The sequence below is a fragment of the Plasmodium vinckei genome (assembly GCF_900681995.1).
Source record: "Plasmodium vinckei vinckei genome assembly, chromosome: PVVCY_13".
NCBI lineage: Eukaryota > Apicomplexa > Aconoidasida > Haemosporida > Plasmodiidae > Plasmodium > Plasmodium vinckei.
This window is the reverse complement of record NC_051305.1, coordinates 596,168-613,068: the sequence shown is the minus strand read 5'-3', so window position 1 is coordinate 613,068 and position 16,901 is coordinate 596,168. Positions and strand designations below refer to the sequence as shown.

The 16,901-nt window shown below is 21.8% G+C and overlaps 5 protein-coding genes across 5 annotated transcripts; 2 read left to right on the top strand and 3 right to left on the bottom strand.

The window, feature by feature from the left end:
- Nucleotides 1-928: 928 nt before the first annotated feature.
- PVVCY_1301570 (zinc finger protein, putative) lies at nucleotides 929-5,978 on the top strand (the record flags this gene model as incomplete). Its single annotated transcript, XM_008623832.1, has 2 exons — nucleotides 929-2,977; nucleotides 3,081-5,978. The coding sequence occupies 2 exons, from the start codon at nucleotides 929-931 to the stop codon at nucleotides 5,976-5,978; spliced, it is 4,947 nt and encodes a 1,648-aa protein (XP_008622054.1).
- Nucleotides 5,979-6,679: 701 nt separating this feature from the next.
- Nucleotides 6,680-8,893, bottom strand: PVVCY_1301560 (NADPH--cytochrome P450 reductase, putative; the record flags this gene model as incomplete). Its single annotated transcript, XM_008623831.1, has 1 exon — nucleotides 6,680-8,893. The coding sequence occupies one exon, from the start codon at nucleotides 8,891-8,893 to the stop codon at nucleotides 6,680-6,682; it is 2,214 nt and encodes a 737-aa protein (XP_008622053.1).
- A 93-nt stretch (nucleotides 8,894-8,986) lies between these two features.
- On the bottom strand, nucleotides 8,987-9,542 carry PVVCY_1301550 (conserved Plasmodium protein, unknown function; the record flags this gene model as incomplete). Its single annotated transcript, XM_008623830.2, has 2 exons — nucleotides 8,987-9,345; nucleotides 9,506-9,542. 2 exons carry the CDS (start codon nucleotides 9,540-9,542, stop codon nucleotides 8,987-8,989), a joined length of 396 nt encoding a protein of 131 aa, XP_008622052.2.
- A 1,785-nt stretch (nucleotides 9,543-11,327) lies between these two features.
- PVVCY_1301540 (signal recognition particle subunit SRP54, putative) lies at nucleotides 11,328-12,839 on the top strand (the record flags this gene model as incomplete). Its single annotated transcript, XM_008623829.1, has 1 exon — nucleotides 11,328-12,839. One exon carries the CDS (start codon nucleotides 11,328-11,330, stop codon nucleotides 12,837-12,839), a length of 1,512 nt encoding a protein of 503 aa, XP_008622051.1.
- A 1,278-nt stretch (nucleotides 12,840-14,117) lies between these two features.
- On the bottom strand, nucleotides 14,118-16,278 carry PVVCY_1301530 (serine/threonine protein kinase, putative; the record flags this gene model as incomplete). Its single annotated transcript, XM_008623828.1, has 9 exons — nucleotides 14,118-14,262; nucleotides 14,395-14,480; nucleotides 14,626-14,716; nucleotides 14,837-14,955; nucleotides 15,057-15,400; nucleotides 15,529-15,661; nucleotides 15,818-15,878; nucleotides 15,990-16,101; nucleotides 16,242-16,278. The coding sequence occupies 9 exons, from the start codon at nucleotides 16,276-16,278 to the stop codon at nucleotides 14,118-14,120; spliced, it is 1,128 nt and encodes a 375-aa protein (XP_008622050.1).
- Nucleotides 16,279-16,901: the final 623 nt, after the last annotated feature.

Here is a 16,901-nt window from a genome sequence, read left to right as displayed (position 1 = left end):
AATAAAAAAATATGGAATAATATATATGTAAGAATATATTTCATTTACTATAAATTCGCTTATTAATTAGTTTATATATCATTGGTTTGAACTATAGAGTATAATTAAATCTTGTTATACCACAATATATATAAATATATATACATACATGATATATTTATATGTATAAATGTACTTAGTGTAAAATCATTAAACAATTATTAACTTCCATAGAAGAAATTGTAAAGTGTCCATATATCTATTTATATATTTATTTTGTTTTCGTTGGGTTTATATATTTTATACCCAAATAATTATACCATATATAACACCTTCAAGATTGTTAGGGAAAAAAAGTACATAAATTAATCGAATTCATAATACATAAAAATTAACCTAAAAAAAATATATATATAACACCGAATGAAAAAGAATAATATATAGAATATATATAATAAATACATAGAATTAAAAATCTATATTTAATTTCATAATAATGTAAATATGAATTAATACACCTTTAAATGTAATAAATTAAATATAGTTATATAAAATTTGTTAAAATTACTAGGCATGCGCACAACTCAATTTTATACATATTGTTTCCAAACTTTATGGTATTGTTTTAAATATAGATATATATATAGCATCCTATTTTTGGCCAGTTTATTCAAAAAATCTATATGTATACCTACAAGCGTAAATATATATAAATATTTTTTGAAAAATATTGATTTATTTTTGTGAAGACGATCATCTGCACATTTATACTCGTTGTAGATAGCTGGCACACAATAATATATGCGAATATGCTAGCGAGACTAAGTCTATATAAGTTTGTAACACAATCATAAAGTATATATATACAAAGGAACACAAAAAAAGCCAATAAAATATTTGCAAAAAAAGTATAACCCTATAAAAAACGCATATATATTAACATACTAAAATGTATATAAACCGAAATCCAAATATTAATAATAACAAAAAGTATGATGCTTTGAAATATGAAGATGAAAAAGAGACATTCGGAGATAAATCGAAATATATTAACGTTTCATATCATATAAGAAAATTATTTAGTTATTGTGATGCAGATATATTAAGAATTGAAAATAATTTGATTATATATAATAGTATAATTGATAATATAAAAAAAAATGGAAATAGATTAATAAAAAAAGAAATCGAAAAAATAATACGAGAGAAAGAAGAAAACAAAAATTATTGTTTAAAAGATGATATGAAAGAAGAATACAAAATTGTTAATTTTGATTTAAAAAAAGTTGAACTTGATTTTAAATTTATTGAATGTAGTTTATGTTTTGAATTAATTAAAATTATATGTATCCAAGAATGTAATCACACATATTGTTTCTTATGTTTTTATCGACTATTATATATGCAAATTAAAGAAAATAATTATGAAAATAATGATAATATTAATAATAATGCAACAGGGCAAAATGCTCTAAATAATACTAGAAGTAATAGCTATATTAATTCAAGAAGTTATTCCTACAGGGATAGGGGTAGAAACCGAAATTATGATGAGTCTTATCATCAAAATAACAGAACAAATATACAAAATGACAAATTTAATTATGCATTTGATAAAGAAAAAATTAAATGCCCTTTTTGTAAAGAACGAAATGAATATATATTTTTTTGTCTAAACAATTTTTATACATATTTTACATACAATAATTTGCTTCAGACCTTGTTAGAACCTGATGAGGTAGATATGCTAGCAGGAGATATTGAAAATAAAAATATAAACGAATCTGAAATTGTAGGAAAACAACTTAAATTTAGTGGAAGCCTTGAAAAGAATCAAATCAATGATAAAAGGGAATCAATAGATAATATAAGCATTGAAATAGATGAACAAAATATTATAAAAAAATATAGTAGTGATATATGTAAAGAGATTGAAGATATTGAAGAAATAGAAAAATTAACATCAAAAAATGATGACGATATACAAAAAGAACAAGCTGATTTATTAGAAAAAAATAAATTAAAAAAAATATTTTCATCACATTATGATGATATTATTATTTTAAGAAATATATTAAAGAAGGATCCCAAATCAAATGAAGATACAACAAAAAGTGCAAAAAAAGGGGAAAATATGTATTTGTTTAATCATTATGAAAAATATATAAAAAGGAAAAAAGATAAAACTAAATATATTCTTAATGGATGTGTTAATTCTTTAAAACGATATGCATTTTTCTCAAAAATATTTGTAGATACAGAAAAAAAAATATTTTATGAATATTATTATATATATAGTTTATCAACACTTTTAACGAGTTATGCTTGTTTGTTAACTCCTTGTATTGATTATTGGGTAAAAGTACAAAATAAAAAAGTCGAAAAATTTAAATTAAATAATAGTCATAAAATAAATAAATATTTTGAATATATATATATTTATAATAAACAAAATTTATTACGTAAAAAAAATGATTCAATATATGATAAGTATCATCAATATACTAGAGATGCTCATAATATAAGTGAGCTTGAATCGGAGTCGACAGACCATTATTTTAATGTTATAGATATTTTTTATAAAACATGTTTTACAAATTTAGATAATATAACAAATTTAAAACATTTAAATAAATATTGTTACACCAGATTAAGTGAATTATGTAAACATTTGTCAGAACATAAAAAAACATATTGTGATATATGTGTAGGAAATAATGATAATAATTTTTTATTTGAATATAATATTTTTTTAAAAAAAAATGTTAAAGCCCATATTGAATATGGAGAACAAATTTCAGAAAATAAATATAAAATAAGACATATTTATTGCCATATATGTTCGTATTATTTATATGACTTTGATACATATATGAGTCATATAAATAAATATCACTTCTTTTGTAAATTTTGTTTTAATAAAAAAAACCCTGAAATTAAAGGAGTCGAGAAAAATGAAATCGACGACATTGTCTACTATGATCAGCTTCACCTTCACGTAAGAAATTTATAAATTGTGTCACTCTACATTTTATGTAATAATACAACTACGAAATATGTTTGTATATTTTTTTCATAATATTTAATTTCATTATTTTTAGGTTTACAAGGATTACGATAATTTATTTGCACACTATAAAAAAAAACATCACCCATGCCTGTACGAGCAATGTATATTTGTTGTGTTTGACAATAGAATGGATTTATGCCTACATTTAGCAGAAAAACATGAAGAAAAGGGTAGCAAACGAAACAAAATAGCGTTTTCCATTGGTGGAGCATCCTATAATGAAATACGAAATAGTGCAAATAATAATAGTAGCAATCGTGGTAGAAATAATACATATAATGATCGAAATGATTATAGAAACAATATTAATATTATTCAGTTAAATAATGAAAAAGGGAATTCAAATATATGTGAAAATGAAGAAGATAATAATAGAGAAAAAATAGATATAAATAATTATAAATGTATTTATGATTTTAAAAGTTTTTCTGATTCTTGGTATTTTGAATATTTTATTGAAATAAAAATGATAAATTTTGTAGAATATTTTAAAAATAAAAAAACAATTTTTTTACAAATTATGAAAAAAGATTTAGAATCAATTGTAAATATTTTAGACATTCTAACAAAAAATAACAACGATTTTTATTTATCAAATGAAGAAATAATTGATTTGACAAAAAGTGTTATAGATACTGATTTTGGAACAGAACACAAAAAAAATAATTTTTTTATTTTTAAAATATTTTTTGATGGCATAATAGAAAAAATTGATTATTTATTATATAATAAAGAAGATTTAGAGAAACATTATTTAAATCTATTTTTTAATATTATTATATATAGATCTTTCATATTATATTATTCATTCTTTTTTATGCACGTAAGTGAAAAGAAAACGATACTAGGGAAAATTAATAACAGTACAAATAGTAACAAAAATAAGAAAAATGCTAACAATTCAAATGAAAAGAAAGAAAAAAATGATGCCATATATAATTATAATAATAATAAAAGTATGGTTAATTTAAGACATAAATTTGAAAACGCCACAAAAATTAATATTAACGAATTAAGTAAGTATGGGTTTTTATATTTAACATTTTTATTTTTTAAAATTGAAAATAATGCATTAGAAAAAGTATACACTAATATAAAGAGTATATATACCTTATGTAATAATACATGGAAAGATATTGAAGCTATTAATAAACGAATTACACTAGCATGTGAAAGTGTTACTAATTCTAAAAATGGAAAAAATAAAAGTAATGATAATTCATTAATTAGTAGTGTAAATAAAAAAGGCAGCAATACTACACCAATAAAATGTAGCAGTGAAAAAAACAATAATAATGTAAAAGGAAAAGAAAAACTGACTTCCCTTTTTGATGTTATAAATTCTAAAAATAATATAATGGAACTTGAAAATATTTCGAATTTAATAAAAAAATCTTTTAAAAATAAAAATCCAAATAATATTATAATAAATCATATTTATGATCAAAAATGGGATATTTGCAAAAAAGTTTCTTTTGACATGTTATATTGTATAGACCCAAATTTAAATTTAGTTTCATTTTTTTATTTATTTATAAGTAATTATTTATCAGCATATCAAAAAGATCCATGTATTAATAAATTTTTAAATATATCTAATGAAAATAAAAAAAACATACTAAAAAAGATTGCCCTTGATGTAGATTTAACATCACTAACTACGATATCGAAAGACCTTAGCAATTTTGTAAATGCACGAGCATTAGAAGAATGTTTATCAACAGGCCCTGAATATTACAGAATTAGAAAAGATATAGAATTTATACTGAGGAATAGAAATACAAATAATGTTGTAAACAATGGTAGTAATTATAATAGATCTTCAAATACATATAGAGGATCAGAAAAATATAAAAATATAGAAGATCAAAAAATTAGTTCCAATTTATATGATACATCATTATCTTTAAGAAATCGTTTTTTAAATATTATTAAAAGTTCAAGAATTAATGAACTATATTATATATATTTTTATGTCTCTTCTATTATTAATACAACAAATACAAATAAAAATAGTGATATACAAAAGAATGAAGAATTTCCATCTCTTGCTTCTAACAATAATGACGATCGAACCTCTAGTATCGCTACTATATCTCGTTTTAATATAAACAACTCAAATAATGCAAATCTCAAGGGAAGTAATGCTAGTAATCCTTTATCTACAAATGGAAAGCGTAATAAAATTGGAAGTAATAATAGTACCAAATTAAACAATGAAGATAAAAATATTAATTCTTATAAGCAAAAAGTTGAAAATAATAAAAATACATCATTGAATTCAAAAGGTGGGGTCCTTGATGTAGAGTACCCTCCTTTACCAAAACAAAAAACCGAGGACGATACTTTTCCTTTTTTAATAAGCAGTAACAATAAAACAAAAAGTAAGGACAATAAATCGGGAGCTTTAAATAAAGATATCACATTGAATTGGAAAAAAAAAGAATCGAATACTTCAAAAAATAAGGGGAAAGAGGAAGAAAAAAAAAATGATAAAAAGAATGATAAAAAAACTAATAATGCAACCACAGGTTTAACGTCTTTAAGCTCTAATAAAACTGGAAAAAATAAAACAGATAAAAATGATATTTCCAATTTTTATAAATCTTTTAATATAGATGAATTTCCAGCTCCATCTCTTCTCGCTGATCAGAAGAAATTACTTGAAGAAAATAGCAAAAAAAAAAAGAAAAAAAAAAAAGAAAATAATAACGATAATAATAGTGACAATAAATACTTTTATTCATCTGACGATAACATACTTAGTAATAGTAAATCATCATCGAAAAAAAAAAAAAATGTTACTATACCAGACAGTAATATTACATATACCATAAAAAAAAGTAATAAAGTCAAATGTTGTAGTATGTGTACTTATGAAAATCCTTATGAAAGGAAAAGATGTGAGTTATGCGAAAATCCTTTATGAAAAACGAGGGTCAAAAGTACCCACAAGAAGAACAATGATAATAGTAACACAATTAAATATCAAATAGTTCTAAAAAAGGGTATAGACAAATTTTTATTATCTTATTTACTTTCCGAATTTTTTTAAAAACAGAAATATATTTATAAAAAAATAGGCGATAAATATCGCATGTTATATCCTTTTTAAAATTAATAAATATTATCAAAAAAAAAAAATTTTAATATATACAAAAATATTTTTTTTTTTTTTGTTGCGTGTTTTTAATAAACAACATACACATTATATGTTATAAAGCATAAAAACAATAAACGAATATATTAAAATGCATATATATATGTTTTAATTTGTTTTTCTATTACATAATGCAATTTTATTCATTCTTTGCAAATATGTATTTTTTTTTTCCTTTATATATTCACATATACAAATATCTACATGTGCAACTTCACATTTTCATTAGTTGCGCATTCTTGAAAATAGTGGGCCGCTTATAATATTTTCAAATTTTTTTTTCCACATTTTTTTGTAGCATTTAATGTATATTGGCATATATAAAAGAACATTGTGTAATGTCTATGCTTAAATAATTGTGTATTATGTGCATGGGCATTTAATTGTATCTCGTGTACAAACAAAAACTATAATTAATAAAACATTGGCAGTTTCAAATTATATGTATATATAAAATATGGACAATTTAATTAATACCAAGATTCAAATATAATTTCATATTTATCAATTTTTTTTTTTAAAAATAAATTAATTTCTTCTATTGTTTTATTGGGTTCCTTTTCTTTCATAATGCTAGCTAATAATTTAAAAAGGTTTTGAGAAAAAGGACGGGATTTTCCAGATACTAAAAAAATTGTATTTTTTTTTATCAACAAATCATATATATTATTTTGTAACATTGAAATTATATCAGTTACATAAACTTTTTTTTTATTTTTCAAAAATTCTTTCATTTCTAAAGTGTTTTTATTAAATATGTCCTTAACATTTATGTTGTTAATAAGGCTATTCTTTTCTACATTATTGAAAATGTCGTGATTATAATATAAAAAATTATCTTCTGGTTGCTGTGAAAAAGCTATAAAAATGTGAATGAAATATAAATAATTTTGCAATTCCTTTTCAAAATAAAAATGATTTGATTTGTTTCTAAAACCAAGAAACAATAAATCATTCTCTGAAATGTTTTTAATTTTGTTATTTATCAGGTTTTCATTTTGTTGTTCCTTTTTCTTCGTGTTATATATATAAAACCTTTGCCTTATAACTCCTAATAAACTACTAAAAGCTGCACCAGTAGAAATATAAACAATTCTATAATTTAAGTTCCATATATTTTTATTTTGAAATAGTAAGCTATTTTCAATAGTAGCATAAATAAATGGACTACCCTCAATAGAATTTATCAAATAATTTGAGCATAACCCTACATGTTTTTTATTTTGATTTATTTCTGTTTGATATAAACAAATTAATAGCTCGATTACATTATTTACTTGATAAGGCTTCATCTTGGTTTTTAAAATATTTGTGTATTTATATGTACTAATTTGTGTATAGTTACTCATAATGTAGGAGAAAAAATTTGTGTGGGTTTTCATATTATTACTAAAATTTATTTTTAAATAATATAAAAAATTTGAATAATAAGGGTTAAGGTAAAAATGATATAAATTATAAAGATTAAAATTTTTGAGAAATCGATACTTTTTTGCGTCATTTAATATAGAATAATTTCTATTCATAATATTTGGTAAAGTGTTTAAAAGAAAAGAAACATCAATATCAATATAACTATAAAAATCATAAAATATATCATAATATGATCTTTTATATTGATATACATAAGAAAAATAATCACTTATATCATTTGTATTTCCAAGTTGTAAAAATTTTTTTTTATGAATATCGCTATTTGATCTTTCGCTTAGATATATAAAAAAAAAAGGAGTAACTATTTTATTAAGATCTAAAAAGTATATAAACAAATCTAATATTTTTATTTTTTTCCCAATAGGGATATAAGTACTCATTGTACATGTTGCATTTTTATTTGGCTGATTAATTATAATATATTCATTATAATTAATTTTTAATAAGCTTAAAATTGATTCTGTTTTATCCTTATTTAATGTTGGGTGTACTGTTATTAAACTACTTAGATTGAAAATTTTTATTGATGTTGCTAACTCCATATATCTAACATCCTGAGAATCTGTTACATTGGTAAGTCTTTCATTTTTTATAACTTCAAATTTATTTAAATGTAATGATTTTGTAAAATACTCGTTAACATTAAAATCGTCATAATTTATCTCAATTTTATTTTTATCCTTTTCTTTGTCTTTTTTTATATCTTCATAAGTTAATGATGTTTCAGACAAATTTGTAATACTGTATATTTGAGGAAGACTATTATTTATTTCAAAATTATAATATTTTTTTTTTAAAAATGAATATACTTTATTTTTCCATGTATTAAAATTAGTAAAATGCATAGAACTATGTTGATAATTTCCTAAGCTATAATTAACTATATTAGCACCTATGGAAATTAGTTTTCTTTTCAACTTTTTAGCTACAGCATTATAATTATCATATGAACTATCCCCTAATCCGAATAAATGAAAATATATATCTTCATGAAATATATTATTACATTTGTGTAAATTTATCCAAAACTTTGACATATTATGTGCTGGACATCCATAACCTGTCGTACTTACAATTATTATAATGTTTTCATAATTATAAAACTTCATTATATTTACATCATTTAAACAATAAAAGTGTACATCAAAATTAGTGTATAATTCGTATAAAATATTTCTACAACAATCGTAAGAAGTTCCATATTCTGATCCATAAAGTAGTAAAATTTTTTCCCTTTCTAAATTATTCATTTTTAAATAAATGTATTTATATATACCGATAAAAGGGAACAAATATGCTTTATAAAATAATAGGAGTACTACCCTTACTAATCTTCTATAAATTCATACTACTTCATTAAATAAATATTTATATTTCTTTGAACAGGCATCAAAACATAGCTCTTTCTCCAAATTATTATATTTTTTTTCTAAATTAATAACATTATTTTCATCAAAATTTAAGTTATTATTATTATTCAAATTTTTATATTGTTCTAGATCCTTTTTAAATCTCTCTTGTAAGTTCATTCTACACATATTAAAGCATTCACCCTGACTTTCTGCAAACTTTTTCATTTGTTTTAAATTTTCAATTTCGTTTGTTTTATCAATTTTACTTAAGCTCTTTTGTTTGCTTTCTTTGTGCGCTTTGATTATTTCGGCGAGTTCATTGGCATGTTTGTTTCTTAAATCGTATAACCCTGAATGGAAAGTATAAAACAATCAATTTTATTAATCAATATAAATTGAGCAGCTTGCATTATTAACAAGGCATGGATACATAATGTTACATTTATGAAATAGCTAACTATTTAAAATGTCTTCTTTTTAAAAAATACAGTTATAAAATATAATTTTTACCTGTTGTTAATTCATTAGTTTGGTTAGTTTTCATCATTAATAATTTATCATTTCAAACATAAAGTGATAAGGATGTGTATGCTATAAAAAATTCTATTTTTTGCTTTGAATTTATCTTAAATTATGGATAAATATAATTATAGCTTATTCTGTATATACTTATTAGAACTTTGATAAATAAAATCGAAATATTTTTTATTTTATTTTATTTTCATTATTCTATCACTATTTAGGCATATCCCATTTTCATTTGTTTCGTCTATAAAATCATAATCCCGCGAAAATAATTCCTTATTTTATTCTCCCTTTTTCAATGGGTATATTATTTAAATGTATTTTTCATTTTATTTATAGTAAATAATTTATTAAAAAAAAATATGCATATTCTACATTAAAAATAGAAAGGTTTTGTTTGTCTGTTTTTTTATTCCTTTTTACTAGAGAAAGGGAATAATTTTAAAACACAAATAAATGAATTATGTTTTCCGCATATGCTAAAGTAATTTTATTATATTATTATAAATATATATACATGAGAAATATTATAATTAATTTATAGCTTGAATTATGTATAATATGTTGTAAATATAATTTTTTCTTTTTTTATTTACCTTAAAATATATGAAAATTATCTTTATTTTTTGTTTTGAATAAATTGACAGGTAAAGTGTGTCATGTTATTATATAGTATGCATAAAATACGATACGAGCATATCTAATTACAGTATTTTTTTCCACCCTTTTTTTCTTTTTTTTTCTTTTTTTCTGTTTACAATTAATATTTTAAAATTATTAGAACATATATATTTTTAAGGAAATTTTTTTTTAAGGCGAATAATCCAAATAAATATATACAAAGATAGTATTGAAAAAAATTATATACATATATAATATAAAATTTATAAAATAATATAGCCATATATTGCTTATATATACATGTATTATTTTATATACATATAATACATATTTATGTTTATTATTTCATTAAGATCTATGTTATGATGAGAAACAAACATGTTTTATTTGTAAAATGGAAGGAAATTAAAATTATGTATAATAATATATGCATGTAATATATTTGTATGATATGTATATATTCATTTCAATATATACTGTTTATAGTACATTTTATGTTTATTTTCAATCTTTATTTTTTACTCCAAAGTAGATAATTTAAGATTATTAAAAATCTCATAACTCCTTGAGAATTTTAATAAATTCAAAATAAAAAGCTTTATATTAAATAACTATGATTGTTAATAATGCAACATAAGAAGCAATAATTATGAACATTTTTATAAAAATACCAAAATTTTATATTATATTTTTTTCTTTCCCAATTGATAATTAATAATTGTACATATAACTTTTTCCCTACATATATATATACATGTGTTTCTCATGTCCATATAAATTATTATATTCATACAACATATGATAATATACTTTTTGCACCTTATTTTAATGATTACATATTCCATTTTTTATCAAGCATTTGTTAAAATTCGTTTCTTTTAAAATAATACGACTTGATTTGCGTGTATATGCTTATTCACAATACCTCTAAAAAATATATATAATATTTTTTATTTCAAGAAGGCATTTATTATTCCCTATTTTTTATATACACAAAATAAGTAAATAAATTACCAAAAAGCGTGAAATTATTTTATGCAAAGACGAGAAATATATATTCGTTACATAATTATATGAACAGCAAGAAATATAGTTGCTTGTCCAAACAATAGTAGCAATAAAAACACCCAAATTAGTTTGACAAATATATATACCGTTTTAAAATAGATATAAAAAATAAAACAAAATGGTTCTTACTGAACTCGGGGCGCAGCTTACAAGTGCACTTCAAAAAATTCAAGCAGCGCCAGTTGCTGACGATGCTGTTATCGAAGAATGCTTAAAAGAAATTGTACGAGCTTTAATTTTAGCAGATATTAATGTGATTTATTTGAAAGATATAAAAAGTAATATAAAAAAAAATATTGAAAAAAATGCTGCAGCATATGGTAATAATAAAAAAAGGTTAGTTCAAAAATATGTAGTAGAAGAATTAATTAAATTATTAGAAGGAAAAAAAGAATCTTATGTACCTAAAAAAGGAGGTAGAAATGTAATATTATTTGTGGGGTTACAAGGTAGTGGTAAAACAACTACTTGTACAAAATATGCACATTATTATCAAAAAAAAGGATTTAAAACTGCTTTGATTTGTGCTGATACATTTAGAGCTGGAGCTTTTGATCAACTAAAACAAAATGCAGCAAAAGTAAAAATACCATTTTATGGTAGTTATTCTGAGGTTGATCCAGTAAAAATAGCAACCGATGGTGTAAATGCATTTTTAAAAGATAAATATGATTTAATTATAGTTGATAGTTCGGGAAGACATAAACAAGAAAATGATTTATTTGAAGAAATGAAACAAGTAGAAAATTCTATAAAACCAGAAGAAATCGTATTTGTTATTGATAGTCATATAGGTCAAAGTTGCCATGATCAAGCTATGGCATTTAAAAACTCTGTAAAGGTAGGAAGTATTATTATTACAAAAATTGATGGGCATGCTAAAGGTGGTGGTGCATTATCAGCAGTTTCTGCTATTGGATGTCCTATAACATTTATAGGTACAGGAGAACATGTAAATGATTTTGAAAAATTCGAAGCAAAATCCTTTGTATCAAGATTATTAGGATTAGGTGATATTGATGGATTAGTATCTACTTTAAAAGAAGTTATAGATATAGAAAAACAACCACAATTAATAAATAGAATTGCAAAAGGAAAATTTGTTTTAAGAGATATGTATGATCAATTTCAAAATGTATTTAAAATGGGAAGTCTTAGTAAAGTTATGTCTATGATACCCGGGTTTGGAACTAACCTAATTAGCAAAGGAACTGAAAAAGAAGGTATAGATAAAATTAAAAAATATATGGTTATTATGGATTCAATGACTAATGAAGAATTGGATTGTGTCAAGCCTCTTAATGATAGTCGATGTATACGTATTTGTAAAGGTTCGGGAACAAGACTTTCAGATATAAGAGAATTATTAGAACAATTTAAATTTTTACAAAAAATGGTATTGAAAATGGGAAAATTAGGTTTAAGAGAGAATGGTATGGGAAATCTAATGAGAAATCAAAAACAATTTATGAGTAAAATGAGTAATATGGGTAATATGATGGATCCTAATATGTTTAATAATATGGGAGGAGCTAATAATATGGTTAATATGCTAAAGGAGCTTACAAAAATGGACGATTTTGGTGGTGTCATGTCAAACATGATGAAACAAATGGGTATGAAGAAATGATTAACATATATTCAATTAAAAATAATTATAAATTAAACTATAAAAAAAATTAGGATTCTATATTTACCCCACCTTTTTATTCGCAATTAAATAATATGTATTTAGGGATATTTTTTTTTACAATTATTTTATTTCCCTTAATATATAAAATCAAGAAATATAATTATACCCAAAAAAAGTAATACAAGTTTAATATATTATTATTATACGATTAAAGCATATGCAAATATATGCACATATAAATTGCTAATACATCCCAGGTGGATGTTTGTGGCATATGCAAATTGTTTGAATTCGTTAAAGTCTATAATTTATAAAATATTTCTTTTTTTGGCTATTTTATATATTTTTTTTTGTGACATTTATATGTTACGTTTTATGGATATGTTTATAACACGCTTTTATAATAATATTTTTTTATTACCCCTTTACATTTTTAACATACTTTTTCCTTATACTTCGTTTCATTTTTAATCTATCTGTATATATTTTTTTTTTTAGTGTTCCTATGAATTTATAATACATACATGTATGTGTGCATTTGATATATAATTACTTACTCAAACATTTTGTAAATAATAAATGAGCAAACTTGTATGATATCAATATGCATTAAACCTATATATTAAATAAATAATATAATAATAATCTTGTTACATTGGTCGAAAAAACATATTTAGTAAACATTCCTTTAAATAAGTTAGTGGCATATGTCTATATGACCTAAAATTATTTTACAACTTTTGATAGTATAAAAAATATCAGTATTTGTAAGGTGTAGGATACAGAAAAGGGTTTTAAGTATTACAAAGGTTTTAGTTGATTAAAGGATATAAAAAAAATATATAAAAAAAGCGAAAAGCTATAAATGTATTTACAAATAAATAATTGAAAACATCAAAATAAAAAAAAATAGATTAATAAAAATGTAGCACAAAAAATATACAAACAAATATATAATTATATATAAATTTGTCTAGTTTCTGCGCAATATATATATATATAGTCAAATATTTATTAAATACAAAAAAATGCAAAATTATTATATCAATATTATCCAAAAATGGAAAAAAATAATAGCTAAATTTTTTTTTGAAAGATTTGAGGGAAATATATACATTTATATTTGAGCAAAAAATAGCTATATCATTATATATATGTATATATAAACCTATACATGTACATACACATTATAAGTAGGCCAACAATTCGAATTTAGTAAGATATAAAAAATATGAAAACTTTTAATATACTTCTTTTATTTATATTAAAAATATATTAATTTGTAATTTTTTTTAAGAAAAAGGTATATTTCTTTTTCATATTTGCAATGGAATCCTTTTCTTTTTCAAATGATTTATTTATTATTTGGTTTTCTTTGGGCTCATCAGGTAAACTTTTTTTTTTGTCTAACTTTAATTTTCTGTAAAAAATTTATAATTAAACAATATTATTTTAAAATGGGGTATACAAATCAAGTAAATCTATCATATAATAAGAAAATAAAATTATATATATCTCATAAATGATATTATATAATATTAATTGAAATTACTTTATATATGAAGCTGAATTAAAAATTTTAAATTCACAGCTTGTAAGTGTTCCTCTAATCCATCTATGGTTTAAAATATCTGAGCACTGTAAAATGGAAAAAAAAATCGGGGAATAAAAAATATGTGTATAAGTAACAATGTAAGACTTATAATATATTCATTAAAAATAATCAAAATGAATATTAAAGGATTTTGCTATATATTATTATTGTTTTATTGTGTTGTATTACGCTAAATCGCTTTTCCGGATCGTGCACTAAAATGTTTTCTAATAAATTTTTTAATCCCGGTTGGATGTTCAATGATTTTTCCTTGGATAGTCTAAAAATGTTAGGAAAAAATATGATTATATGCAAAGTATATTGCGCATATGTCTTTTTATAAATAAAGCTCTCTATATATAAGCATGTACAACTTTCTATGAGTCATATTTTTTCTTACAATTCAGGAATATTTGCTTTGAGAATATTATTATATAGCTCATTTGCATTTTTTCCCGTAAAGGGCACTTTTCCGGTTATTATAAAAAAAATTAAAACCCCTAAACTCCAAATGTCAATCTAAGAAAAAATGGAAGATAAAAATATAAATTTATCCATTTATATGTGAGTATAAATACTGCATTAGAGTTAGTATATTATGTGTTGATAAAGTTGCGTACTTTTATTCCATATTCTTTATTTTTTATAATTTCTGGGGCAAGGTAAAAATCACTTCCACACACAGATCTACTTTTAACAACAGACTGGTTTGAAGGTGTAATTTTAGCTAGTCCAAAATCGGATAGAACTACACTTTTTATATTATCTTTAGTTCTTAGTAAAATATTTTCAGGTTTAATATCTCTGTGCATAATTTTTAAAGAGTTTATATATTGTATTGTTTTGGCTAGTTTAATTATAATAACTCTAGCTTCTGAATGGGTACAGCTTCCATTTATTTTTATATATTCAAATAAATTTCCCCCTTCGCAATATTCTAAAATCAATTTGACTATATAATATTCTATAAATAAAAAAAAGTGCCACAAAGTAAGTTGAAAATAATGTATACATATTAATTTGGTCGATTATGATTATGCATATATGTTGAATTATTTTTTTTATCGTTTAATTTTGCTTTTTTTTTCTAACTTTTCCAAATTTTTTCGTGGTAATCGAGAATTTTGACAATGTATGGATGCTTGTTATTTATCGTTTTCATTATAAATAATTCACGCTTGAAGCAATTATAATGTGATGTTTTCTTCAAGGGGCAGCACATTAACTGAAGTAAAAATAAAATATAAATATGTAGGAAAATTGAAATTAAATGGTAAATAAATGGTTGCAATTCAATCAAACATAAATTTTGTCATTCTATATAATTATTTATCGAAATTGTTGTAATATTTATTAACATTTTTTGTGTGCTTTTTCTAACCTTCATAGCGCATTTTTTTTTGTTTTCTCCTCGGCAACAAAAGACTTTTGAAAAATTGCCACTGTAATAGAAAAAAAAATGAATAAATATTTAATCAGTTGAAATAAAATTGGGTAAAATTATTAGTATGCACACAAGCTTCTCAAATAATAAATGAAAAAAAAAGTATTACTCTCCAATCTTGTTTATAATTTTGTATTTTTTTATAAATTCCAAATTCGAGTCATGCTCATCATTTTTCTTTTGTCTTTTATTTTCGGATGAGTCATTTTTAAGATTTTTATCTAAAATAGGAAAATATGTAAAAAAAAAAAAAAGTAAGTAATAATATAAATATTAAAAAGACAAACTTGTTAATAGCAAGTTATAAATATGTAGTAAACATTCACCCAATTAAATGCATTATATGTTTTGGATTCCCTACCTGAATTGTTCTTTCTTTTGCTTAATGCAACCCCCATTTTTTATGTTTTTTTTTTTTTTTTTTAAAGACACAAAATTTATTCATAATAAATTCATAAATTACAACAATCTCAAAAAATAAAAAAAAGGTATAGAATGTTTATTTATTAAAAGTGCGTTTAAATAACACTAATCTCCCTATTCTTTTATAATTCCATCCATTTCGTTTTCTATTATTATATTCGGATAATTATTGAAAATAAATTAAGTAATTAAAAAAGATACTTTATTTCACTGATTTATGGAGAAAAATTACATACACACATATATTGTAATTTTTAATATAATAACACAATAAACTTAAAACTTGAAGCAATCTAAAAAATCATGAAGCATGCACATAATATTATGTAAATGTATGTTCTATATGTGTACACATATTTGCATATAGTTATCAATATAATATATATGGTAATAACATAGAAAATGCTTCAAGTGAATTGATGTTATCACCCTATATAAATAGAACAGTAAATATGTATAGCGTTTAAAAATATATATATATAGTGTATATGCATATATGTAGAAAAAACAAACAATAAAACGGAAATTACAAAGATATATATATTAATTAAATGTATATACCACTGTTATTATTATGAAAAATATTCTAAATATAAAA